The sequence below is a fragment of the Cebus imitator genome, unplaced genomic scaffold (genome assembly GCF_001604975.1).
Source record: "Cebus imitator isolate Cc_AM_T3 unplaced genomic scaffold, Cebus_imitator-1.0 Scaffold207, whole genome shotgun sequence".
Lineage (NCBI taxonomy): Eukaryota > Metazoa > Chordata > Mammalia > Primates > Cebidae > Cebus > Cebus imitator.
The window spans coordinates 740526-764664 of record NW_016107522.1 but is presented as its reverse complement, the minus strand read 5'-3'; the positions used below and the strand labels follow the sequence as shown (position 1 = coordinate 764664).

Sequence of the window (24139 nt, the reverse complement as noted above, 5' to 3'; positions counted from 1 at the left end):
TGGAATTTCACTCTGTTGCCCAGGCTGGAGTACAGTTGTATGGCTTTGGCCCACTACAACCTCCATCTCCCAGCTTTAAGCAATTCTTTTGCTTCAGTGTCCCAAGTAACTGGGACTGCAGGCGTGTGCCACCACACCCAGCTAATTTTTGTATTTTTAGTAGAGACAGAGTTTCACCAGGCTGGTTTTGAACTCCTGTTCTCAAATGATTGCCTGCTTTGGACCCCCAAGGTGCTGGGATTACAGTCATGAGCCACTGCGCCTGACCTTTTTCTTTTTACTTTTTTTTTTTTTTTTTTTTTTTTTTTTGGAGACAGTCTTTTTCTGTTGCCCAGGCTGGGGTGCAGTAGTTTGATCATAGCTCACTGCCTCCTAAGATTCCAGAGTTCAAGGGATCTTCACATCTCAACCTCCTGAGTAGCTGGAACCACAGTCACGTGCTATGATGCTAGGCTAATTCTTTAATTTTTTATAGAGATGGGGTCTTGCCATGTTGCCCAGGCTGGTTTCGAGCTCCTGAGTTCAAGCATTCCTCATACCTCAGTCTCCCAAAGTATTGGGATCACAGGCACGAATCACCACATCAGGCCCTTTTTACTTTTTTATTGTAGCCACTGGAAAATTTAAAGTTGTATGAGTGACCTAATATGCCATTGAACAGTCCTGGTCTAAAATTTCAAACATTGTAGGATATTTGACTGTTTACGGAAAAGGTATCTTAGAAGTATAAGGTATTTAAATAGCTTTGAAAACAAGTTCCTACTTTTTTGGATTATTTTGATGACTAAGCAAAAAGTCCTCTTTATTTTCTTTCCACAGATAGTGAGAAATTCCTCCTTTTTTGTTGCTTTCTGTGAATGCTCTTGTTTTCACTCTTTGCTTGTTTGTTTGTTTGTTGATGTATATAGTAGATGGGGTATTTGCCTTGTAGAACACAGGACACTTACTTGTTCTCTCTTTCTGGCAGATACATGCCATTTGAAATTCATACTACCATATTTCAGAACTACCTGTGATAGTGGTGCTGTCAATGAAAGCAGAGGTTCTTGACCTGGGACCTCAGGGTGTATTTCTGACATTTTATATTAATTATTTAGCATGGTTGCCTGGCTAATATTTGCAATTCAATAGCTGATTGCCTTTTTTCTTGTTTTAATCATATTTCTAATAATCTGTATAAAGACAACATCATATTGATAGGAAGTGAAAGGAAATAACAATCCCAAGTATATCAAGTTTCAAGTAACAGTGTTGTTTTTTCAAACCACGGATTTAGGTATTATACAGTAGAATAAATCTGTTTTTATTTCGGTGTTCCTCACTTTATGTAGACTGTGTGGAATGAGGCTAACCTTCTTGTAGTCACCTTTTGCATCATTTTTAGTTTCAGCTCAGGCTCCAAACTCTGCCATCACAGCTCAGACTGGTGTGGGGGTAGCGTCTACAGTCCACCTAAACCCCATGCAGTTGATGACAGTAGATGCATCGCATGCTCGACATATTCAAGGGATCCAGCCAGCGCCCATCAGTACACAGGGCATCCAGCCGGCCCCCATCGGGACCCCAGGGATACAGCCCGCACCGCTTGGCACACAGGGAATTCACTCAGCAACCCCAATCAACACACAAGGGCTTCAGCCTGCACCAATGGGTACTCAGCAGCCTCAGTCTGAAGGAAAGACTTCAGGTAATTTTAAATTTTTGCATAGCAGGTGGTTTAGAAAAAAGAGAGACATTTCAATTTATATCCTTTTTCTGCCACTGGCTTTGTGGTCTTGTAATTTCTCTAGGCCTTTGTTTTTTCTGTGTATTAATAATATGAGTTGCTTAGAACTTACAGTTTCAGGGTCACTGTAAATGTTAGAAATAATATAGATGAATAGCCTAGTATTCATTTGCACATAGTGAGAAATGTTATCTTTATTAAAAGCTCCTAGGTGAGGGGAAAAATTCACCTTGTAAGTAGTGTTCTCATTGAAAATTTTCTTCAGAGTTGTACATAAAGCTATAAAATCTTATGCTGATGTTAGCTAATATTATGAATGCTTAAAAAGAAATACTAGTGGACTAGCATTTTGAAAAATGGGATAAGTCACTGTATTTAGATTTTTTTTGAGATAGTCTCACACTGTCACCCAGGCTAGAGTGCAGTGGTGTGATCTTGGCTCACTGCACTCAAGTGATCCTCCTGGGCTCAAGTGACCCTCCCACCTCAACCACCCAAAAAACTGGGACTGTAGGTGCAATCTACCGTGCCTGGCTAATTTTTGTATTTTTAATAGAGACGGAGTTTTGCCATATTGCCCAGGCTGATCTCAAACTCCTGGGCTCAAGCAATCTCCACACCTTGGCCACCCAAAGTGCTGGGATTACAAGCATGAGCCATCACACCAGCAAGGTTATTTTTCTTTTTTCAGCTGAATTTAAGATTCCATATATTTGCATTATTATTAATTAGCCATTTCTCTGATATAGTTTTAAAAAGATGGCTGTTTCTCGGCCAAGGTGCTGATCTTTTTTTAGACAAGGTCTCACTCGCTCTGTTGCCCAGCTGGAGTACAGTGGTACAGTCATGGCTCACTGTAGCCTTGACTTTCGGGGCTCAAGCAGTCCTTACGCCTCAGACGCCCACGTAACAAGGACTACAAGTACATGCCACCATTCCTGACTAATTACTTTTTATTTTTTGTAGAAATGGGATATTGCTTGTTGCCCAGGCTTGTCTCAAACTCCAGAGCTCAAGCCATCCTATCCTCCAGTCTCATCCTCCCCAAGTGCTGTGATTATAGGCATGAGCCACTGCGCTGGGCTGGAGCTATGAATTTTAATTGTTCTGTAGACCTTGAATTGAACTATTTAATCAGAGTCTCTCAGGTGTTTTATTTTGACATGACCGATAGAGATGTAGTTTACCCATAATGACCCACCTGGTAGAATGGTGTGCCACATCTAAGGGCACCCGCTAGAAAACTCATGGTATTAAGTTGACTCCTATGAAATCGTTATTTGTATAGGTCAAAAACTGTCACACATGGATATTTTCTGAGTATGATCTCATGCTCACCAGTATCGATGCTAACTTTAAGTGTATAGTTAAAATATCTGTTAGTTGAATGTGTTTCTAAAGATAGACTGGGGATGGCACCATTATTGGGGGTTGAGAGATACTGATATTTTACAAAAACCGAATGAGTATATTTCTTGAATTGTACTTTAGAGCATACTGTCAGGCTAGTAGATGATGTTTTCTGTTTGTGGCTCTTTTACTAAGCCTTTCCTGTTAGTTTTCTTATCTCTAAAATGGGAATTACAATGATGATAAAATTCAATGATGAAAGAATTATATGAGTAAAGAATGTAAAGTAACTAGTAGAGTGAGAGACTGTACTTACACTGTATACTTTGTTCACCTTATCTCATTTATTAGTAATTAGGAAATGATTATAGAGCAAAGCAAAAATAATGATATGGGCCAGGTACAGTGGCTCACACCAGTAATCCCAGTACGTTCGGAGGCGGAGGTGGGTGGGTCACTTGAGGTCAGAAATTTGAGACCAGCCTGGCCAACATGGTGAAATCCCATCTCTACTAAAAATACAAAAATTATCCAGGTGTGGTGGTAGGAGAATTGCTTGAACCTGGGAGGCAGAGGTTGCAGTGAGCTGAGATGATTACACCATTGCGCTCCAGCCTGGGTAACAGAGCAATACTCTCTAAAAAATAAAAAGAGAAAAAATAATGGTATGGGTCACACCACTGCACTTTATTAGCCTGGGCAAAAGGGCAAGACTCTCTCTCAAAAAAGAAAAAATAATGGTATGGATCATGCATCAGTAGACTTGGTAACTGCTCCCACTTGGCTATCTGCTCTTTGTCAGATGAAGTGCTCCTGCCCCTTATCAATTTGAAATTGGATGGTTAGAACATGGATACCCAATTCTAGTAGTCTCATCATTTTTACCTATTTCTTCTGCAGCATTTGTTTCTTCTATTTCAATGTTTCCTCTTTTCAATATTCTTTCCTGTTGCCTCTCTCCTCTAGCAGTGGTGTTGGCAGATGGAGCCACAATTGTGGCCAACCCCATTAGCAATCCGTTCAGTGCTGCTCCAGCAGCAACAACCGTGGTGCAGACCCACAGCCAGAGCGCTAGCACCAACGCTCCCGCCCAGGGCTCATCACCACGGCCAAGCATACTCCGGAAGAAACCTGCCACAGATGGGTGAGTAGACCTAGTAGTGCCAAATGACACCTCTGGTTCTGGATATAATTGGTATACATAGTAGGCACTCATATCTATTGCTAGTATCAAACTCATCTCTCACTTTCTATGACAGGATTATTCAGTAGAGCCTTACCCAGCTTAGACTGCCAGATCTTACAAATGCTGGAGTCAGTGGGGTGTTAGTTTGTAAGCATCTGTTGCATACTGTTTTAATTCTCTCTAGTTCTGGAAGTTCAATCATAGAACCTTTAAAATAGCTTATAATTAACTCTTGGGCTTGTGTAGGTAGTTACATTAACTCATACATATACTTCATTCAGCATGAATCATTGCTGTTTAAATGGGAAAAGTTCCCTTGTCCCCCTCAAAGGGCGTGCAACCGTGGGAGTGTCTTGCTTCTTCACTGCCCTGCTGCCCAAACCTCTAGGGTGAGCATACAGATGGGCCGGCTTTGGGGCTCCAACCCCACAGCAATATCTAGGGTGAATGTTTACATATGAAGCCCCAGTGGGTGGGTGTTACAGAGTGCTCTTTTAGTTTAGCCGTCCATAGGCCACTTGCATTAACCAGCTCAGTTAGACCCCTGCCTTATGGCAAGGACAGAGGACTTTCTGTATCCCAGGGTTCTTGCCTTGGTATACTGGAAGAATGGGATCACACGTGGGCTTGGAGAATGAGTGCAAGGTTTTATTGAGTAAAAGTAGCTGTAGCAGATGGGGGAGCCACAAGGGAGATGATTTTTCCCTGGAGTTGGGCCAGGCGGCCCAGGCTCTCCTCCGACTGCCCTGGCTAAACTCTGCGTCGTTCTGCCAGTTGGGGGCCTGCCAGTTGGTGGCTTGCCGGTTGGTGGCGTGCCAGTGTGTGTCATGCGCTTTTCCGCCGGCATGCTCCCCTTGATGTCCTCTTGCCATTCAGCTACTTGTGTCTTCTTTTGCCAATGTGTTCCTCTTGATGTCCAGCCACTTGTGTGCTTGCCTGCAAGGGTCTTAGAGGTTTTTATAGGCGCAGGATGGAGGTGTGGCAGGCCAGGGTGGTCTTGAGAAATGCAGCATTTGGGCGGAAAAACAAAAATGCCTACCCTCACCTAGATCTGTGGGCACAGGCTGGGGGTCGAGCCCTCACCAGGGACCTGCCCCTCCCTTCCCAGCACTTCCCTGCTCCTCTTCCTTGTCACTGTGGGCAAGCAATTTCCGAAGTGCAATAAGGCTCATATTTAGTAGCAGGTAGTGTTTTGTGTTGCATGCAAGCTTCTCAGTTGGTGGATCATAGGCAGGAATGTATGTGCTGTGCTGTTCAGCTTAACCATTCTGGAGGTGGAAGATGAGCAGTTGTGTTTCAGAGAGCAGAGTTTCTATGGCTCAGCTGAGCTAATAGCATCAATATCAAAATACTAAAGCAAGTGCAAACTTAGATTACTGGGACTAGGATCCGTGCAGGGTTTTCATTTGCACACAGCTGTGCATAGACCAGAGTCCCTATCTATCTTTGCTTATTAGGAATACTTGGTATTTTTTAAAGGATAAGTCAGTCTGTGACAAAGTTACCTTATTAGTAAAAACACAAGGCAAAGCCTGTGGTTAAGATTACAGATGGATTACACACATCTAAATCTCTCACTCTCATAACCCTATATAACTTTTTTTCAAAAGGGTTGTGAACACACAAGGATGGGGAAAATGGGAGAGGACACAGTAGCAACTAAACACTGAAGCTGGGAAGCAGACTATCTTGCCATGGTGTCCTGGCTGTGAGAAAGCTAAATATGAAGCTTGCATAGGGGAAAGTTGAGAGCCATCCTTGTTTAAAATTGGAAAATCTTCAAAAGGACCAACAACAGGCAGATCCTGGGGGTGAAGAAAGGGGCTCTCTCTTCTAAGGAGGATCAGTTAAAACCTTTGCGTTTGAGAAGTGTTAAAGTTAGAGCCCAGAATCCCATTTTCTACCCACGCCATGTGTTGTACTGCCCCTTCCTGCCTTTAGCAGGAGCCTGCAAGTTCAAACTCTGCAGGCGGTCCACTAGGATCACCAGCACTGTGGAGGTCACGAGAATTTTACCAGAAAGAGATTGTGGCTGACTATGCATGTATGGAATGCTGAACACTTCCCAGTCTACTCCCTGCTTTTAGCTGATGGAACCCTGGCAGGTGAACTTCCAAAGCTCAGAACTCCCAGCCAGCATTTCAGTCCCTCTCCCCTGAACCCCCACTCTTAATCATGAACATATAACCAATGATAGGCAGATATCTGAGGGGACCTCTAACGGTGAAAGACAGAAACCACAATAAATACATGCCCAGTGCACCTTGGAAGATGTAGAAGCTAGGTAGGGAGAATAAAACACAAAACAAATGAACAAGGTAAGCAAGAACTATCCGTGATGCCTTCAGAAAGACTGAAGAAAAAGTTGCATTCATGAAACAGTAACACAGTGCTATGTAAAAGGAACATGCAGATGAGAGAAGAACTGGTCCTGAAATGAGATAGCAGAAATTGAAGCAGAAGAATTGGAAGATAAAGTTGAAGAAATATCAAACGTGGAACAAAAAGACAAGAAAATTGGAGCAAAGGACAGGAGAAAATTTAAAATGACAAGAAAAAGAACCAATTCAGGAAATCCAGCCTCCAGGTAATGGGTTTCAGCAAGAGAGATCAGAGTAAAGGAGTAGGGATCATTACAGAGCAACGAGTTAAAAAGTAATAGGAAATTACCAAAACTGAAAGAAATGAGTTTCCTAATTACAGAAGTGCTCTGCACAGTATTCAATGGATACAATAAACTCAGGTCAGTATTTTGAAATTTTGCAACACTGGTGACATAAAGATGTGCCTGCTTCTCCCATACTTCCCCCCAAAGACCCTTGTACTATGCCCTCTGTAATTCACAGTCATCATGTGACACTGCAGTCCCCACCCCAGGGGACTGCAGTGTCCTTTGCTCCAATTTTCTTGTCTTTTTGTTCCACGTTTGATATTTCTTCAACTTTATCTTCCAATTCTTCTACTTCAATTTCTGCTGTCTCATTTCAGGACCAGTTCTTCTCTCCTCTGCATGTTACTATGCCCTTGTCTCTACTTTATCCACACCTTCTTGCTTTAAACCTGACTCTTCCTCAGGGACTCAACTTGCCCTACAGAAGTGGTCCCTGCCTCTCTTCCACATCCCTACTGTGACTCAGCCTGGGGGTAGGCTAGATGTCCTTGTCATGCCTCAGCTGCCATTTTCAGATCATTTCTCCTCAAAAGCACTTGATTTGTATTTAAATTTCATAAAATTTACAGTTGAAACAGTAGATTTTTAAATAGCCAAGTTATTCCAGATAATAAAACATTTCTCAATAACTGGATCGAGTATCCATTGTAAAATTCAAATTAATTAAAATGAAATGACGTTAAATATTTTGTTCCCGAGTTGCATTTCGTGTGCTCAGTAGCACCATATGGCTTTGAGCAGGGCAGATCCAGAGGCTAAGAGAGTCAAGTTAGATTTTGCGGGTGTATCTGTATGCCTTTTGGAAGGACATGATGCCTGGCACTTTTTAGTCATGGTAGCACCCTGTCTTCACCTTTAATGATCAGAAATGATCTTCCAGCTCCCTGGCCCATCAGGTGCTTGAATGCTGTCCTGCCTCCACCCTCCCCACTAGTGTGGGCATTTAGTGCATAAGCTCAATAAGCCTTCCTGACCTTGTCTCTGTGTTCCCATGCCCCAGCCCACCTTCTTTCTTCCCACCTCCCTCCCAGCGGAACTCCAGCTCCAGAGGGGACCCCCAGCAGCCTGCAGTCCATTGATCTACCTTTTCATGTTCCTCACTGCCTCTCATGGTCTCTTTCTCTGCTCTTCCTGATTCAGAGTCTGTGGTCACTTGCAGTCATTTCCTTACCCCCCTTCCCCACTTCGCTTTGCCAAAATCAGACTTAAATCCAACTTTCTGCTTCATTTGTGCTGGCACATGTACAGCAGATTGTGGCAGGGAAAGCCACCTTGCCAACTGGCCTTGCTTAGCCTCACAGACGTACTAGGATCTTTCAGCAGACCATCAGAGTATCCTCTCCTACACCCCTCCAGGTAACCGATTTACGTTTCCTTCTCTCAAAACTCCCAGGCCTCTTCTGTCTTCACTGTTAGTCAACAGACTTGCTCCTTTTTTGAGAAAAAGAAAACAGTCAAAAGACAACTTCCACAGTCTGCAGCTATCACTTCTATAATACTTACAGTGGCAGTACCCCGTGTCCTGCCTCCTGTCTGTTCCTCTAGACAAGCTCTCTGGGCTCCTCTCCAAAGTGCCTTGTCTCCTTTCTTGCCTATTCAGGAATGATGCTCTAGTTCTTCCTCCTCTGCAAAGCCTCAGCTTTTTCTTGTTAGTAGATCATTCACATAAACAGTATAAAAACATGCTGTCATTTCTTCTGAATAGATCATTCACAAAAACAGTATAAAAACATGCTGTCATTTCTTCTGTCTACAATGTCCTTCTGTTGAGCTCACTTTGCTCTACCATCTACCAACCTAAATTTTTTTTTCTCTAATTTGTAAAAACAAATTGCATTTGCTGTGTCTGGGTCTTCTGTCAGTCTCCTTTTCATCATTTTTATTGAAGTATATAAAAAAGTCACAGATATGGATGTATAGTCTCAAAATAAACAGTAGCCAACCACAATATAGGTCAAGAAACAGTGTTACCAACATCTTTTCCCAAAGGTAATTAACCAGTGGATAGATAGAATCATATGTTGTGCATTTTTTGTGTGTGACTTTTTTGAGTCTGACTTTCATAACTTGGTTTTATGTAATTCATCTGCATTATTACATGTGATTGTACTTTTTTTTTTTTTTTTTTTTGAGATGGGGTCTCATTCTGCCCAGGTTGGAGTATAGTGGCATGCTCACAGATTACTGCAGCATTTACCTCCCCAGGCTCCCCAGGTGATCCTCCTACCTCAGTTTTTGTATTTTTAGTAGAGATGGTGTTTCACCATGTTGCCCCAACTGGTCTTGAACTCCTGGGCTCAAGCATTCCTCCCAGTTTAGCCTCCCAAAGTGCTAGAATTACAGGCGTGAGCACCTGGCCTTGATTATAATTTTTTTATTGTTGTGTAAAATACCATATATAACAGTACCATGGTTTGTTTATCCATGTTTTGGGTGGCTTCCATGTTTTGCCTGTAATGATATCGTGAACATTTTTGTGCATGACTTTTGATTCATGCATGAGTACATTTCTGTTAAATACTGAGGGATTTGCTATGTCATAGGGTGTGCTTATTTTAAACTTTCATAGGTTTGGTTTTCTGCGTGGTTTTACCCATTTACACTCTCACCAGGAGTAATCATTGTTTCACCAGGAGTAATCATTATTTCATCCTCACCAACACCTCAGCACTTGTTCTGGGCTGTCTTTATGAGTTTGGTCATTCTGTTGGTTTATAGTGATGCTTCTCATTAGGTTCTGTCTTTTTTTAAATATGTTTTTGGTTTGGTTAATTTTTGGCCAGTGTGGGCGGCAAGTGGGGTGGCAGCAGTGCAGCTGATCTTCCTTTTTAACTTTTATCTTTATTTTTAAACATGAGAAAATTTTGTGGCCAGGTGCGGTGGCTCAACCTGTAATCTCAGCACCTTGGGAGGCTGAGGCGGAGTGATCATCTGAGATCAGGAAATCGAGACTGGCCAGGCCAACATGGTGAAACCCGTCTTTACTAAAAATACAAAAATTAGCTAGGATGTGGTGGCAGGTGCCTGTAATCCCAGCTACTTGGGAGACAGGTGGGAAAATCGCTTGAGCTGGGATCATGCCACTGCATTCTAGCCAGGGCAACAGAGTGAGACTCTGTCTCAAAAAAAAAAAAGAAAGAAAAAATTTGAATATTTGCCTGTCGCCAAACTTCAGTTCTCAGCTTATCAGCTCTTGGCCAATTTTGCTTCACCTGTATGCTTAGCTACCCCCTCCTATCATATTTTGAAGTGATTCCTAGATACCATGTCATTTCATTTGTATGTATTTCAGCATGCTCCTATGGAGAGATACATAACATTAAAAAACCAGTAACCCCTTAGTATCAAATAGCCAGTTATTGTTTAGGTTTCCAGTGGTCTGAAACGTCACACATTTTTGTTTGTTTGTTTTTGAGACAGTCTCTCACTGTTCCATGGGCTGGAGTGCAGTGATGTGATCTTGCCTCACTGCAACCTCCGCCTCCTTGGTTCAAGAAGTTCTCTTGCCTCAGCCTCCCAAGTAGCTGGGATTATAGGCGTAAGCCACCACACCTGGCCATTTTCTTTTTTTTTTTTTAATTTTATTGCATTTTAGGTTTTGGGGTACATGTGAAGAACATGCAAGATTGTTGCATAGGCACACACACACGTGGCAGTGTGATCTGCTGCCTTCCTCCCCATCACCCACATCTAGCCCTTCTCCCCATGCTATCTCTCCCGAACTCCCCTCCCCCCGCTGTCCCTCCCCTATTTCCCCCCAACAGACCCCAGTGTGTAGTGCTCCCCTCCCTGTGTCCATGTGTTCTCATTTTCTATTATTTAAAATAATATTTATTTGAAAAAATTATTTATTTGATTTATTGGATATTATTTATTCTGATAAGATGCATACATTGTAATCAGTTAATATGACTTTTAAAGTCACTTTATTATCGAGGCTTCCTCTATCTCTTTTTTTTCCTGCAGCTTATTTGTTGAAGAAACTTGGTCTGCTGGACCACACCCCCTCTGGCTTTTGTCGATGGCATCCCGATATATGCATTTCCTAGGACTTCTGTAACAAACTACCATAAATCTTCTGGCTTAAGGCAACAGACATGTGTTATCTTATATTTCCAGTAGCTAGAAATCTGAAATGAAGGCGTCATCAGGGTCAGTTCCTCCCGGAGGTTCTCAGGAGAATCTCATCATGCCGGCTGCCAGTGGCTGCTGTTGACCCTTGTGTTCCTTGGCTTGCAGGCACAGCACCCCAATCTCTGCCTCTGTCACCAAATGGCCCTGCCCTGGTACCTGTGTCTCAGATCTCCCTTCCCTTTCTGTTACTCGGATACTTGTCACTGGATCTTAAACTCCACATCCAGAGCTCTACATCCAAATGTAATCAGGGATCTCTTATTTTAAGATCCATAATTACATTTGCACAGACTGTTTTTTCAAGTGAGGCTACATTCACAATGACTGAAGATTGGGACTTACATATATCTTCTTAAAGAACTTAGTTCAACTGACTGCACCCATAATGTAACTTCTCTTGTTCTATCCTCACATTTTCTGTAAGTTCTTACTTGACTCTAAAGGTTTGGTCTGATTTTTCTCTTTTTTTATTGCTTCTGTGGCAAGACTACTTCATAATTTGGTGATTGAGTCTCTTACCAGAAGACACATGATGTCTGATGTTCACCTTTTTTGAGATGTTAGTGGCTCTGATGATCGTCACCCAGATCCATTAGTGATTAAGAGTTGCAAAGTGGTATATTCTTGTCTAGTTATTTTCTCTCAAACCCACTCTCAACTGGTATTTGTTCCTACCACCCTACCAAAACTGAACATGTCAAGATTGCTCATATCTTCATAGTGCTAACTTGATGGTTAATTCTCTGTCAGAGCCTTACATGGCCTGTCTGCTGCACAACACAATAGATCTCCGACTCTTCTTGGATCAGGTTTTTTCACTTGGCTTCCAAGTCTTTATAAACACCATAGGTGTAATAATGATTGTGAATACTTAATATGGATTTTATTGTTAATAACATTAAGTAGAAAGGAGATGTGGCATGCTAGAAGTAGTGGCTAAAAGAGTCCTAATGGTTGCTTCCTGGAGGGAGCCTGACAGGAAATGAGCAGGAATGAGGAAGGGACCTGCTCTTTTTTTTTTTTTTTTTTTTTTTTTTTTTTTTTTTTTTTTTTTTTTTTTTTTTTTTTTGGTAATGTATCTGTGGTATCTGAGAAAATAAAAATCCATTTTAAAAATACTTAGTCAATGTAGGGCTTTTATTTTGTCCTAGGTATGTCTGGCAAATGTATATCTTGTATTTTTTATCCTTTAATGCCCTTGGACTGGCATTTTCCAGGTTTTCTCTTGTCTCTTTCAGAATGGCAGTTCGGAAAACCCTCATTCCTCCCCAGCCTCCTGATGTTGCTAGTCCTCGAGTGGAAAGCTCTATGCGGAGTACATCTGGATCACCTAGGCCTGCAGGGTGAGCACCTAAGTGTTCTTACCACTCTTGCTTTTAACCACACATCGTTGCAGTGGGGAGAGTCTAATAAGTGTGACTTAGTGTTGCTATGTTATGTTGCCCAGGTTAGAGTGCAGTGGCTGTTCTCAGCTGCCATCAGAGAAAATCATAATACCAACAGCCTTGAACTGGGCTTGAGTGATTTGCCTCAGCCTCCTGAGTAGCTGGGATTGTAGGTGTGTGCCACCACTCCCAACTTACATGGACTTTCTAGTGGTATGACCTGAACGTGTTTTTCAACCTCTCTGATTCCCATTGCCTGATTTATAAAGTGGGCATTCTTATAACATTTACCTCATAGAAGTTTTGTGTATTTAAACAAAATGATACATTTAATACACTTTATATATGCCTTACAGCAAACACTCAGTTGCTATGGCATTCAAAAATGACATCGTGAAGGTATTTATTTTTGTTTTTTCTGTTTTTGAGACAAAGTCTTGCTCTGTTGCCCAGCCTGGAGTGCAGTGGCATGATCTCAGCTCACTGCAACCTCTGCCTTTCATGTTCAAGTGATTCTCCTGCCTCAGCCTCCAGAGTAGCTGGGATTATAGGCGCGTGCCACCATGCCCCTTTTTTTTTTTATTTTTTGTTTTTTTTGTTTGTTTGTTTTGTATTTTTAGTAGGGACAGAATTTTGCCATGTTGGCCAGGCTGTTCTCAAACTCCTGACCTCAGGTGATTTGCCTGCCTCTGCCTCCCAAAGTGCTAGGATTACAAGCATAAGCCACCATGCCTAGTCTTATGACAGTATTTAATGCCTGCATTTCCTTTGTGCTTTTCTTCTTAATTCTACAAGTAATATTATATTGGAAAAAGTAATTAGATAATATAAAAATACTTAATGTGTAAAGTGAAAATTATTGTCTCATTGCCCACCCACATTGCCAGTCCCACTTCCTAAAATAATGTTGACTGGTGACAGTTTTGGGGTTTTGTTTTTTTTTTCTGTAGACTTCCTCTGTGGTCAAGATAACAGTTCTGATAAGTATCTTTACATGTCGATTGATAGATTTTGTTTGTTTTTTGTTTTTTGCGAAGGAGTCTCACTCTATCGCCAGGCTGGAGTGCAGTGACATAATCTCAGCTCACTGCAGCCTCCACCTCTGGGTTCAAGTGATTCTCCTGCCTCAGCCTCCTGAGTAGCTGGGACTACAGGGCACGCAACCGTGCCAGCTAATTTGTGTATTCTTAGTAGAGACAGTTCTACCATGTTGGCCAGGATGGTGTCAATCTCTTGATCTCTTGATTCTCCTGGCTTGGCCTCCTAGAGTGTTGGGATTATAGGCTTGAGCCACCTTGCTTGGCCCCAATTGATAGATTCTTAAAGGAGATCTTACTGATTATATTGTTTTATGTTTTGCACTTTTTACTTATATCAGTAAGATTTTACCATGTTAGTATATTTAGATCTACTTCTTTATAAAACTGTATTTGAGAAAAAAAAAATTATGAACGCCTTGTTTGTGCCAGGTATTATTTTAGGATGTGGGGATATAGAGTAGTCACAAAAATAGATGTAGTGTGTCCATTCCCTTTCAGTTTACTTTCTAGTGGATATGAAGAAATAATAAATGTAGGAAGAAAGAGAGACAGTGTAAAGGGAATAAAAAGTAATGAGAGGAAGAGTTGCTGATTTACAGAAAAAGGCTTCTCTGAAAAGAGCATGAAGGAATAAGCCATTTGCTCCTTGATGCCAGAATGTGTCAGGCAGAGGAAAGAAGAACCAAGGCTTTCATAAGGGAACTTAGACTTGTGACTTTGCACATTAGTGTGGTAACATAAAAATGACCATATAAAATGAAGCTGCAAAATGTTCTTGATAGTCAGTGGAAAGGTTATAGTTATTCTGTGACTTATAAAAACTTTTGTGAAAACCCTAAAAACTTTCTTTCTGTAGGTTGTAATATATAGGAAAATGAAAAAATAGTGAAACAAATATTTACTTTGTACGGTATCATTTAAAGCATTAGAAACACAGAGTGGTTGGAAGAGTGCTTGCCTTTTCTCATTGTCTAACTTAAAGTACAGAGGGAGAATTCCTCTAAGCCTTGGCGAATTGTCACACTCTTAAGTTGAGGTCTGTTTCCACAGTTTTACCCTTTGCCCTTCAGTGCTGTGGAACATCTCCAAGACGTCGTTAAATGTGAAGGTTTTTGCCAGCATGACTTTCGAGACCTCTTCATCCTTTTCCTCAAAACCACTTGGCCTTCACTTCTTCTTGGACTCTGGGTACACACTTTATAGCACCATCTCTCTCTGTGATGGCAGTTTGCTGATTCACTCAACACTATTCATAGTCGTATTGACTTCTGAAGTGCTGAAACCAGCCTTCACTGGCAGTAATTCGTTTCCCTAATTACCATTTTCTTTCAGTGTGGCAACTAACTTCAACACTTCAGCTTTGAATGATTATAATCTTTTTTTGGTCATTACTATCTTTAATCCAAAATAGAAATAAACACTATTTGTATCATAAGTGGCTTTCCTAGTGCAGTTTCAACTGAAAGATGATATTAAAGCTACTTGACCTTCCTTTTTCTATTCACTGGACTTATTCAGTATGGTCTGTACCACAGCTTTTTACAAGTCTGGGTCTTAGTCTTTCTTGTCTTTGCTGGACCATTTTGAAATCTTCAAATCACAAACTATTTCACTTCTAGCCTTACCTCTTTTTGGTCTTTTGTTGCATTTCATCCTCATTGACTCTCACATTCAGTGTTGCATTTTCTTAAAATTTCAGATTGGTTTATCACTAAGAAGCAAGAGCAACACAACTACATGCTTCGTTGTCTTCATGATCTGTTTATGCAGATGATGTTGAGTGATTGATCATTACCAGACTTCAAAAGAAGTGATGTGATTAGTTACTGATCATGATGTGCATCTGTTAGTTACATGGTGATATGGGGACTGTAGAGCTAGCTGCATAACCAGGGAATGCATTCTGAGAGATACATCAGTAGGCAATTGCACTGTTGTATGAACATAATAAGAGCATCCTTGTACAAACCAGGATGGGATGGCCTACTGCATACCTAGGCTATATGGTACAATCTATTGACCCTAGGCTAAAAACTTGTACAGGACTATACTGAATACTGTAGGCAGTGGTAACACAGCGTTTCATATTTGTGTATCTAAACATAGAAAATGAACTGTTAAAATACAATATTGTAATCTTATAGGACCACTGTCATGTGTGTGGTCCCTTGTTCACTGAAGCATCCTTGTGTACTCTATGACTCTTTCTGATTTTTACATGTGTGAGCTTCATGCTTAGTGAGGACTGCCTATATATTAGGAATCACAGGACCAGCAAGGAAGACTAGCCTAGAACAAGAGGGGAGCATTGTACGAGATGGCTTAGAGATGACCTTGCGAGCTGAATTATTAGGGCTTCTATTCAGAAACCTTTGGATTTTATTCTAAGACGGAGGGCATTGGAGGTTAAGGCATAGGAGTGACATGATATGACTTATTTTAAAAGAATCATTCTGGCTACTGTGCTGAGAATAAATTGCAGCAGGGCAAGGGTGGAAGCAGGAAGACCAAGTGAGAGCTGATAAAAACCTTTAAGTGGCTTAAAGCTGCATGGGGGGTGTGGGTGTGTTTTTTTGTTTGTTTGTTTGTTTTTAATGAAATAGAGTCTCACTCTGTCACCCAGGCTAGAGTGCAGTGGTGTGATCTCAGCTCACTGCAACCTCAACTTCCCAGGCTTAAGCAGTCCTCCTGCCTCAGCTTCCTGAGTAGCTGGGACTACTTAGGAGCCACCATACCCAGCTCATTTTTGTATTTTTTTGTTGAGACAGGGTTTCACCATGTTGCCCAGGCTGTTCTGGAACTCCTGGGCTCAAGCGGTATTCCCACCTCAGCCTCACAAAGTGCTGGTATTACAGGCATGAACAGCACACCTGTACGTCGTAACAAGTGTTTGGATTCTGGATATGATTTGAAGGTACAGCTGACAAAATTTTCTGATTGAATGGAGAGAAAGAGAGGACTCAAGGATAGCTCCCATGTTTTACCTGAGAATTCTAAAATGAGGAAAGCTGTGAGAATAGCAGGGAACAAATCAGGTTAGTTTCAGTCATTTTACTCTTACAATATCTAAGTGTTTAGACACCCAAGTGGAGATGTCAAATAGACAGATAGAAAATTCTTAAGTAATACAATTCTAGAATTGAAGATAGAAGTCCATGCTGGTGATAGAGATTTGGGAATTGTAAGTAGATATATGTTCTTGACAGCCATGAGAGTGGAAGGTAGTAGAAATAGAGAACAGAAGTGGTGCAAGGGCCATGCTTGAGGACATAGCATCTTTAGAGGTCAAGAAAATGAAAAACCAGAAAAAGTGACGGTTTCCCCATACTGTGTGATATTCTGAGGTGTGTTGGTGCCGTAATTAGTCCTCAGCTAAGGAACACTTGGGGCTTTTGTTTACTTGTTTTATGTTTGGAGACAGAGTCTTGCGCAGTCACTCAGGCTGGAATGGCGTGATCATAGTGATCATAGCTCACTGCAGCCTTGAACTACTGGGCACAAGGATCCTCCCACTATAGCCTCCTGAGCAGCTGGGACTGCAGGTAGGTATCATTATGTTCAGCTAATTTTTTTTTTTGAGACAGCGTCTTGCTCTGTCGCCCTGGCTAGAGTGCAATGGCATGATATAGGCTCACTGCAACTTCCGCCTCCTGGGTTCAAGCAATTCTTCTGCCTCAGCCTCCCAAGTAGCTGGGATTACAGGTGCCCGTCACCACACCCAGCTAATTTTTTGTATTTTTAGTAGAGGCAGGGTTTCCCCATGTTGGTCAGGCTGGTCTCAAACTCCTGACCTCAGGTGATCCACCTCAGCCTCCCAAAGTGCTGGGATTACAGGCGTGAGCCACCACGCCCAGCCATTTTGTTTGTTTGTTTGTTTGTTTGTTTGTTTTGAGACAGTCTCACTCTGTTGCCCAAGCTGGAGTACACTGGCACCATCTTGGCTCATGGCAACTTCTACCTCCCAGCCTCAGGTGATTCTCTTGCCTCAGCCTCCCAAGTAACTGGGATTAAAGGCACCCACCACCACACCCAGCTAATTTTTGTGTTTTTAGTAGAAACAGCGTTTCACCGTGTTAGCCAAGCAGGTCTCAAACTCCTAACCTCAAGTCATCCACCCACCTCGACCTCCCAAAGTGCTGGGATTATAGGCATGAGCCACCATGCCCGGCCTGCTCAGCTAATTTTCATACTATTTTTGTAGAGATGGGAGTCTCACGGTGTAGCCCAGGCTAGTCTTGAACTCCTGGCTTCAACTGATCTTCCTACTTTGGCCTCCCAAAATGTTGGGACTACAGACATGAGCCACTGCACCTGGCCTGTTTTTGTTTTTGTTTTCAAAACAAAGACTTATATGGACTTAGTTTTCAAGTGTTGCTCCTGAATGTGAAGAGCATTCCGTGAAGTACAAAAGTCTTCCTGTGAGCAACAGCAGGTGCAGAAATAGGGAGAGCAGGGCCTATTATTTTTTAGAATCTTTCTTGGATTTGGTGTGCTTCTGAGAAGTTGTCGAGGTAGGGCCCACACAGGCACTCGGACTGGCCTTATTTGCAGTAGTCAATCTGTGGCACCTGAAAGAAGAGAGCATTTGGATTGTGAATAAATAACTAGCTGGGAGAATGAACTCACTACACGCCTACACCCAAGTAAAAGGAATCTCATATAAATGGCTATTTTAGAAATAGCCCAACTCCATTCACTGATGAGTAACAGAAAAGGATTAATACTAAGGTAATTAAATTAAAATGTAGGAAAGGAGCAACAAAGTATACTAATCTATTCCCTGAGACATTGACCAAAAAATGTTGACGGGACAAATGAAATTTATAATGAAACACCACCATGGATTTAAATAACATAACAAAATAACCATCTCTGTGAAGGAAAACACAAAGATCAAATACAAAAGACTCCTGGAGTAAATGGCAAAACATAAAGTGACACAGGAGTTGACAGGACTCAGTAGAGAACTAATGAAGACACCACAGAAGGAAGATAAAACTACACAAGACAATATTGGCTGTAGAAGATAGAAATGAAAAAGTGAATAAAATAAAAGAGAAAGAAAGATAGTCATGTGTGGTGGCGCATACCTGTAATCCCAGCACCTTAGGAGGCTGAGGTCAGCAGATGGCCGGAGCCCAGGAGTTTGAGGCCAGCCTGGGCAATATGGCGAAACCCCAGCTCTACAAAAAAATTTATAAGTTGGCCAGATGTGGTGGTGTGGGCCTGTAGTCCCAGCTACACAGGAGGCTGAGGCAGGAGGACTGCTTAAGCCTGCCAGGTTAAGTTTGCAGTGAGCTGTGTTCGTGTCACTCCACTCCAGCCTGGGTGACAGAATAAGAACCTGTCTAAAAAAAAAAATTTTTTTTTAAAGAGAAAAAAAGATAAAAGAAAAACCATACAGAACATACTATGAGAGAAAAGTAAGATCAAGCATGCATCATAATACATGTCAGTGGCTTCATTGTGGGTTAAATTGTGTCCCCAAAAGCCATGTTGAAGTCTTAACTCCCGGTTCCCCAGAACACAGCCTTATTTGGAAATAGGTCATTGCAGATATAGTTAGTCAAGGTGAAGCCCTACTGGAGTAGGGGGAATTCTCAATTCAATATGACTGGTATTCTTTTTTTTGGAGACAGGGTCTTGCTCTGTTACCCAAGCTGGAGTATAGTGAGTGGTGTGATCTGGGCCCAAGTGATCCTCCCACCTCAGCCCCCCAAGTACCTGAGACTCCAGGCATGCATCACCATGCCCAGCTAATGAAAATTTTTTTTTTAGGCCGGGCGCGGTGGCTCACGCCTGTAATCCCAGCACTTTGGGAGGCCGAGGCGGGTGGATCACGAGGTCAAGAGATCGAGACCATCCTGGTCAACATGGTGAAACCCCGTCTCTACTAAAACTACAAAAAATCAGCTGGACATGGTGGCGCGTGCCTGTAATCCCAGCTACTCAGGAGGCTGAGGCAGGAGAATTGCCTGAACCCAGGAGGCGGAGGTTGTGGTGAGCCGAGATCGCGCCATTGCACTCCAGCCTGGGTAACAAGAGCGAAACTCTGTCTCTAAAAAAAAAAAAAAAAAAATTTTTTTTTTAGTAGAGATGAGATCTTGCTATATTGCCCAGGCTGGTCTCAAACTCCTGGCTTCAAGTGATCCTCTTGCCTTGGCCTCCGAAAGTGCTGGGATTACAGGCATGAGCCACCATACCTGACCCATGACTATCATTCTTAGAAAAAGAAGAAATTAGGACATAGACATGTACAATATTATGTGAACATGAAGGTAGAGATTGGGAAGATGCCGAGGAATAAGAAAGATTTCCAGCAAAGCCACCAGAAGCTGGGAGAGGAGGCATGGAGTAGTCTGTTCTTCACAGCCCACAGAAAGAACCAGCCCTGATGATGCATCGATCTCAGACTCCGGGCCTCCAGAACTGTGAGACAGGCCACTTCAGTTGAAGCCACACGGTTTGTGATGATTTGTTGTAGGAGCTCAGGCCTTAACTTGCCTGATTCCAGATTGCATTACAAAGCAAAACCCACCTCTGCCTTGTATGCAGAGGCACACCAAGCACAAAGTGATTCAGGAAAGTTTAAATGAAACATTAAGTAAAGGCATGCTGAACTTGACTTGTACTAACTCAGAAGACTAGATTGATACAGTATCAGGAATTTTATAAGGCAGGCATTAAATACAGCCATTGAAACAATTATATTACTGTGTAAAAACTCATAATTAAATATAGTAAATACTTAAAACCCAGCACTTGCTAATTATTCAGCTACATTTCACCCTTCCTGTGGAATAATTATGTAGAATGGTGTGCTGTTTCACGTTTCCCCCTGCACTCCCACCCCACTCCACCCTGAGTGATATAGCATTGGCAGCTTGAAATTGGCCCTGGTTAGAGGACTTATTCCACAGAAATCATCAATAGCACTTTGTTTACTGTTTTATTGATCATCTAAGCAGAGATTGATAATCTTTTTCAGTAAGGGAAAAAATAGATAAGTTATTTTAGGCTTTGTGAGTCGTGTAGTCTCTATCATGAGTCCTCACGTCGGTGTGGCTGTTGTGAAAGACTTCATCTACAAAACTGATGTTGGGAGAGGAACGAATTGTGGCTGAGAACCTCGGCGGCAGGCCCAGGTTTGGGACCATGAGCTGGATTCCTTTTAAGATTGGGCAGCCCAAAAAACAGATTGTGCCCAAAACAGTGGAGAGAGACTTTGAAAGGGAGTATGGAACACTCCAGCAGTGAGTGTCAATCCCAGAAGGATGAGGCTGGAAGAGCAGACCCCGAAGGCTGCAGAAAGACATGAAGAACAGCCGACGCTGACCTGGATACTGACTGAGAACCCGTGTGTGCCAGGCACTCTCAGTGCTAGAGAGTCACCAGCAAGGCAGGATAGGAGCTTACGTTCTAGAAGGAAGACCTGCAAGAGATCCAAGAGGATGGATATAATCACACATCATGGCGTGCGCTGTCAGGAAAAATCAGGAGCTCCTAAGCCTCAGCCAGTTACTGATGTGTAAACACACACCTTTCTTACCAAGCACTGATCACAAAAGGAAGACATTCCTTCCCTGGGAGCTGCCGCCACCACCACCATGCCCTGCCATGTCAAAATCTGCTATGAAGATATCCTTGGACTTACTCTCCAATACTCTCTGTGAGCAAGACCAGGACCTCCTGAACATGGTGACAACCCTGGACACTGCCGTGAAGCGGATGGATGCTTTCAACCTTCTGGTTGAAAAGGTGAACCAGATCCAGAAGACTGTGATTGAGCCCTTAAAAAAGTTCGGCAGCGGCTTTCCCAGCCTCAACATGGCTGTGAAACGGCGGGAACAGGCCTTGCAGGACTGCAGGAGGCTGCAGGCCAAGGTAGAGAAGCACGAGGAAAAGAAGACAGGGTCAGCGCTGGCCAAGCTCCACCATGCGCGAGAGGAGCTGCGGCCTATGTGGGAGGACTTCGAAGCCAGGAACAGGCAGCTGCTGGAGGAGACGCCATGCTTCTATGGCAGCCGCCTCAACTACTTCCAGCCCAGCTTCGAGTCCCTCATCTGAGCACAGGTGGTGTACTACTCGGAAATGCACAAGACCTTTGCAGACCTGACCCAGCAGCTTGACCAGCCAGGCCACTCGGATAAGCAGCAGGAACGGGAGAATGAGGCCAAACTCAGGTCCAGGCCCTCTCCATTGTGGCTGATGACTGAAAGCCCATCACTTGCGGAGGACTCCTGTGACACTCTCAAGGTCTCATTCTTGCCCTTCTCAGGGCTAGGGTCCCACTCCTCCCACAGGCTGGGGACAGAGGTGGCCCTGGTTCACTTGCCTGCCCTTTGCAATGAGTGACTTCCCAAGCCCAGCACCAGGAGCCCTAGGCAGGCCGCCATCTCCCCACTCACAGCCCCAGCAGGTAAGCAGTGTAGACAAACCCTTGGGCCTTTTTTATTTGGAGAACCGTCCACCATACATCCTGGCTCATGGCCTGAACAAGCTGCAGCCCTTCCAACGGCGTGGACTTTTTGGCTCATTTGGGGGTCTTAGCCCTGCATGCATGGTGGGGAGCAAATCTACCTCCAAAGGACCCATCATGGGGAGCCCACTGGCCTCTCGTTGCCTTTTTACTTCAAAGCTTTTTTCTGGGAGAGGCCCTGAGCCCTGCCCGGAAGAGCTGGTCCTCCAGCCCTGGCAGGCCCTCAGCCGGCTTCCCAGCAAGACAAAAGCTACCCTCGTGGCTTTGGGACCCGAGTCCCAAGTAGCTGGGGTTCCCAAGGTAACTGAGAACTGTTACCTCGGAAACTCAAACTCTCAGTGGAACGGTCCCACCACACAGAGTGTCCCATGTTAATTCATAGGCCTCAAAGCAAGAACATTGGGTTTGTGTCTCACCTGAATATTTGAAGTTTTATTTTTTCAAGTAAAGTTTTCAGTGAAAAAAAAAAAAAAAAAACTGATGTTGGGCTGGGATATAGTTTGTCAACACCTGATCTAGACATAAGAAAGTAATGGAGAAAAACATTAGTCATACAGAACTTGAAGGTGCTTGTCAGGTCATGCATGGTGGCTCGTGCCTACAATTTCAGGACTTTGGAGGGCTGAGGCAGGCAGATTACTTGAGGTCAGGAGTTTGAGACTAGCCTGGCCAACAGACATAACGTTGTCTGTACTAAAAATACGAAAATTTGCTAGGCGTGGTGGTACACCTGTTGTCCCAGGTACGTGGGAGGTAGGAGAATTGCTTGAGCCCGGGAGGCGGATCTCTGCAGTGAGCCGAGATCACGCCACCGCACTCCAGCCTGGGTAACAGAGTGAGACCCCATGTTTTTTTTATGTGTTTGTGAGAGTTTCGTTCTTGTCACCCAGGCTGGAGTGCAGTAGTATGATCTCTGTTCACTGCAACCTCCGCCTCCCAAGACCCTGTCTTTAAAGAAAAAGAAAGGCTGGGCACGGTGGCTCACACCTGTAATCTCAGCACTTTGGGAGGCCGAGGTGGGTGGGTCACCTGAGGCCAGGAGTTTGAGACTGGCCTGGCTAACATGACAAAACCCTGTCCGTACTAAAAATACGAAAAATTAGCCAGATGTGGTGGTGGTGGGTGCCTGTAACCCCAGCTACCAGGAGGGTGAGGCAGGAGAATCACTCAAACCCCAGGAAGGAGAAGCTGTAGTGAGCCAAGATGGCGCCATAGCACTTTAGCCTGAGCAACAAGAGTAAAACTCCATCTCAAAAAAAAAAAAAATTGCTTTACTATAGCTGTTACATTATGAAGATGCCAAAAGTTTAAGGAAGTGTTCCGTATATATTCAAAACCATTATCTGACTCAGGGAAGAACTGTCACATGTCATTGTGAATTTTCCCATTTTCCTTCTCATATTATACTTGGGAAAGATCCTTTGTGTGGGTTCAGTCTTTGTAATTTTTTGAAATTTGAATTTTGACCTAACGTATGGTCTACCCTAGAGAATGTCCCACGTGCCCTTGAGAAGAATGTGCAGTCTGCTGTTGTTGGGTGTATTCCATATGTCTGTTAGGTCTAGTTTGTTTAGTGTTCAAGTCCTCTGTGTCCTTGCTGAGTTTCTGTCTGGATGTTCCACCCGTTACTGAAAGTGGGGTACTGAAATCTCCAGCTATTCTCATTGTCCTCTCTGTCTCTCCCTTTAATTCTGTCAGTGTCTCCTTCCTATATTCTGTTATATGGGGCTCCGTTCTTTGATGTGTGAAGGTTTATAATTGCTGTATCTTTTTCTCTTTATTGTGATATGAACACTTAACATGAGATCTGCCCTGGTAGGGAGAAATTTAAATGTATATTATTGTTCAGTGTAGGCACAGTGTCACATAGCAGAGCTCTAGAACTTCTTCATTTTGCTTAACTGAAACATTATGCCCTTTGATTATTTCTCCCAGCCCTTTGGTCTTCTCTCTCTTTTTTTTTTTTTTTTTTTGAGACAGAGTCTCGCTCTGTCGCCAGGCTGGAGTGCAATGGTGCCATATCGGCTCACTGCAGCCTCCGCCTCCTGGGTTCAAGCAATTGTCCTGCCTCAGCTTTCAGAGTAGCTAGGATTACAGGTACGCACTACTATGCCCAGCTAATTTTTGTATTTTCAGTAGAGACAGGGTTTCACCATGTTGGCCAGGAT

At 43.0% G+C, this 24139-nt stretch overlaps 1 protein-coding gene and 1 pseudogene across 12 annotated transcripts in view; both read left to right on the top strand.

Moving 5' to 3' along the window:
* SAP130 (Sin3A associated protein 130) overlaps positions 1-24139 on the top strand; it is an 89388-nt gene that overhangs the window by 38771 nt on the left and 26478 nt on the right. For 9 of the 12 annotated variants that reach the window (XM_037745677.1, XM_017548456.1, XM_037745675.1 and 6 more), the window contains exons 13-15: positions 1385-1687; positions 4043-4220; positions 12306-12410. In XM_037745677.1, coding sequence (XP_037601605.1) covers positions 1385-1687; positions 4043-4220; positions 12306-12410 — 586 coding nt within the window. The remainder of the gene's footprint in view (positions 1-1384; positions 1688-4042; positions 4221-12305; positions 12411-24139) is intronic. The other 3 variants (XM_037745676.1, XM_017548458.2, XM_017548453.2) reach the window with 1 other exon arrangement.
* On the top strand, positions 20777-22481 carry LOC108317769 (annotated as a pseudogene).